Here is a 3,957-nt window from a genome sequence, read left to right as displayed (position 1 = left end):
GTTGTCGGCTGCGCTGTGGTGTGAGGCGGAGTGGTGGGGGGGTGGTTGTGAAAATCCAACCGCTCGGCCTTTTCTCTGGTCGTGTAGTTGATCAGACGAGGACAGTAGATGGTTTGAAGAGGTGGAGTTTGTGTCGGGGCTGGAGGTCGAGTCAGTGAATCCAACAGTCAAACCTGAGACGACACGACGGAGGGAAACAGAAATATTCTTAACAATTAAAAAAAAAAAATCTAGATAATGCAGTAAAATTAAATTTGTGGACAGAAAAATTCAGCTTCTCTTTCAGGGCAATTTAAGACTGGTTACAAAAAAAAATAGTTTATATATTTTAGTGTCCAAATATATTCAAATAGGTTTTGAAAAAAAAAAACACTGTAAAAAACCTTAAATGAAAATAAATGTTTAGTCAAATAAATAACCAAAAGTAGATATTAATAAAGCACAGATCAAAGACAAAATAAATTGAGGAAAAAAAAATTAAAATTCAGGAAATAGGTGAAAGTCAAAAAATGGCAAAGAAAAAAAATGCTAAAGGCTGAACTTAATTGAGATTTGAACATTTAAAAAAATGTAAAACAAAAAACAAAAATAAAAAACCTCAACCAGATCATGTTGTGAACTAGAACTGTTTTTATGTCTTTATTCTTTGTTCAGTCCAAATAAACCCCGCTGCAGTACTGACCCACACCAGGGGGGGGGGGGGGGGGGTTTGGGGTTGTAGATGGCTGTCACAGCTGATCAGGGTCATGTGACAGGGTTTGATCCCCACAGTGAGACTGTGATCCACCTCAGCTCCTCTTATCTGCTCTTTACGGCCGAATTAGTCCTCTGATCACCTTCAAAGGACGTCTTTTATTGTTCTCCGTGGAGCGGCGTGTGTGTGTGTGTGTGTGTGTGTGTGTGTCTGGTAACCTCACAGGAACCTCATCTGGTACAAGGACCGACCTTTGTGCCACCAATTGTCTCCGAGTCCAAACTCTGGTCCTGCTGAGGTCAGAGGTCGTCTCTGAGAGTTTCCCTCGAATGTTTAGTGAAAAACGCTGCAGTGTCCGAGGCTAATGTAGCTAGAATATCCCAGGCTAATGTTGCTAAAATATCCCAGGCTAATGTTGCTAGAATATCCCAGGCTAATGTTGCTAAAATATCCCAGGCTAATGTTGCTAGAATATCCCAGGCTAATGTTGCTAGAATATCCCAGGCTAATGTTGCTAAAATATCCCAGGCTAATGTTGCTAAAATATCCCAGGCTAATGTTGCTAAAATATCCCAGGCTAATGTTGCTAGAATATCCCAGGCTAATGTTGCTAGAATATCCCAGGCTAATGTTGCTAGAATATCCCAGGCTAATGTTGCTAAAATATCCCAGGCTAATGTTGCTAGAATATCCCAGGCTAATGTTGCTAAAATATCCCAGGCTAATGTTGCTAGAATATCCCAGGCTAAAATGTCGCTAAAGCATTAGAGTTTTAAAATGTTCAGTTATTTATTTTATTTTATTTTAATTCAGGTTCAGTTCATGTTACTTTGCTTTAGTGACTTATTGTGATGATCATTAATAATCAGGAAACAACATAAATTCCACTCTGGAGATGTTTCTTAATGAAGATCAATATGTTGCTCTAACACACACACACACACACGTCGACCTGCTGTGATTCGTCTCAGTATTTAGAAAAACGTGATTAATCAGAAATGACGGCTCTGGTCCAACATTTGTGGAATTTTTTTTTTTTTTAAGTTGTTCCGTAAACGCCCAGAGAGGAGAAGGTCTAGGTCTTTGACTCTGGACCAGGTCTAGGTCTTTGACTCTGGACCGGGTCTAGGTCTTTGACTCTGGACCTGGTCTAGGTCTTTGACTCTGGACCGGGTCTAGGTCTTTGACTCTGGACCGGGTCTAGGTCTTTGACTCTGGACCGGGTCTAGGTCTTTGACTCTGGACCAGGTCTAGGTCTTTGACTCTGGACCTGGTCTAGGTCTTTGACTCTGGACCGGGTCTAGGTCTTTGACTCTGGACCTGGTCTAGGTCTTTGACTCTGGACCAGGTCTAGGTCTTTGACTCTGGACCGGGTCTAGGTCTTTGACTCTGGACCGGGTCTAGGTCTTTGACTCTGGACCGGGTCTAGGTCTTTGACTCTGGACCGGGTCTAGGTCTTTGACTCTGGACCAGGTTCTGGTTCCTGATCGATCAGACCAGATCAACTCTGCTGCTCTTTCTGTGTGACCTTTATCAGCTGAGGACAGGAAGTGTCCGTGTCTGGAGCAGGTCATTTATATTCCCGCTCCGCTCCATACGCTCTCTTTCATCGTCCACTCAGAAATTCACTCTGAAGGTATAGAGTGAGATGATATAGAAGAAGACGACCAAAAAAAAAACAAAAAAAACGGGGTTGAACATTTGTCCGTCCACACGTTTTCTCAGTCTTTGTTCTTTGAAGTGTGGATGTTGGATCAACGGTCGGACTCCGGTCGGACTGTTGATGGTCGGACTGTAGAGAAAACTTTGATAGTTTAATTAAAGGAGGTTCAACCCGTGGCCACCTCCACTCCTCGGCCTTGAAGGAATGATTTGATTCTGTCTGTTTTTTCTGACTCATCAGTGGTTTTATCAGCAGCCAATAGGAGTGTCCACGTTACCACCACATGAACGTCATAAACCTGATGAAGTGACTGTGGGTCGTATTGTCTACAGTGAGTCCGACATCGACCGACCGCCGACGTTATCACCAAAGAGAAGAAGAAAAGTGATGCGTGGGTTTTTCTCCTGCTCTGGTTTCACCTCCTGTAATGTCGACGTGACTGTGACTCTGTCCTGGTGGAACAAACATCCTTCTCCACATTTACAGAATAAATTCTGCTTGAAAACAAATCCAAATTCACTTGCGGAGAGAAATGGTTCCACAGGACGGATCTCAGAGTCCGACGCTGTGACCAGGGGAGGGTGGTGGGTGAGAATCCCTGACTCGCTCCTTTAATTCCAGCCTTTATTAAGCTGCTGGAAACGGTTTCCATCGGGGGCTTAGTTGGAAATTGCTCTGAAAGCAAATCGAGACCCACGGGCTGGTGTGTAGACCGGGCTTAAAACCCATGATTGATAATCAATAAGGACAGGCCCGAGGACGGCTGGAGTTTTCAAACTTCTCAGAGATGAACCCATCAGACAGAGGTTCTTGTTCTTGTTCTTGTTCTTGTTTCTTCTTTCATGACCAGCGTTGTTAACTTATTACACTCCAGATGTCTTGTGATTGAAGAGTCGTAGGTTCGAATCCCAGTCCAGGTTTGTTGAGAGAGCACTAACACCCCCGCTGGTCCCCAGGTGGGACGACGACAAATTAAAGTTGTGGTCGTTAACAACTGAGCCACGACAGGCAGCTGGCTGACCAATGGGTGATCGGTTCTGGACCTGTTAGTTAGCACTGAGCTGCACAGTTACCCTGAAGGAGAGGCCCCACCAGCGCCTCCTACCTTCAGGGATGTTGAAGTGCAGGAAGAGGAACATTATTTATTCTACTGTCTTTGTTTTCTTCTGTTGAAGTGAAGAAAAGAATTCTACGATGACAAAAAATAAAAACAACGAAGGCGACTTCAATGTTGACCTTTAGTTTTTAAACCCAAGACCAAATTGAACGTCAGACATTTGGAGGATTTACAGAATGTTTTCTTCTCACCACAGTGAACCTGCTGGACTCTCGCTCCGTCATGGTGGACCTGGGATGGGTGGCGTACCCCAAGAACGGGGTGAGTTCTCATGTTTTATTCAACATCCTCACAGTATTTGTCGTCCTTCGTACGTGAACGCGGGCCGACGCGTGGCCTTTGTGCGTTGATGATGTCATTCACACTGACAATAAAACATAAACACATCAGTCGTTCACTTTTCTTTGAAATGTTAATTAAAGCCGCAGAAATCAGAAAACTCGTCTGCAAAGATCAAAGCTGCCGTTTCCAGCCATAACTAGA

The 3,957-nt window shown here is 43.9% G+C and overlaps 1 protein-coding gene across 2 annotated transcripts in view; it reads left to right on the top strand.

The window, feature by feature from the left end:
- The window catches only part of epha5 (EPH receptor A5), a 50,704-nt gene that overhangs the window by 2,134 nt on the left and 44,613 nt on the right, over positions 1-3,957 (top strand). For both annotated transcript variants that reach the window (XM_025062615.1, XM_025062614.1), the window contains exon 2: positions 3,671-3,735. In XM_025062615.1, the coding sequence (XP_024918383.1) occupies positions 3,671-3,735 (65 nt within the window). The remainder of the gene's footprint in view (positions 1-3,670; positions 3,736-3,957) is intronic.

The sequence above is a fragment of the Cynoglossus semilaevis genome, chromosome 14 (genome assembly GCF_000523025.1).
Source record: "Cynoglossus semilaevis isolate Cse_v1.0 chromosome 14, Cse_v1.0, whole genome shotgun sequence".
Lineage (NCBI taxonomy): Eukaryota > Metazoa > Chordata > Actinopteri > Pleuronectiformes > Cynoglossidae > Cynoglossus > Cynoglossus semilaevis.
The sequence above is the reverse complement of the archived record's forward strand: the minus strand, read 5'-3'. Positions and strand labels throughout refer to the sequence as shown.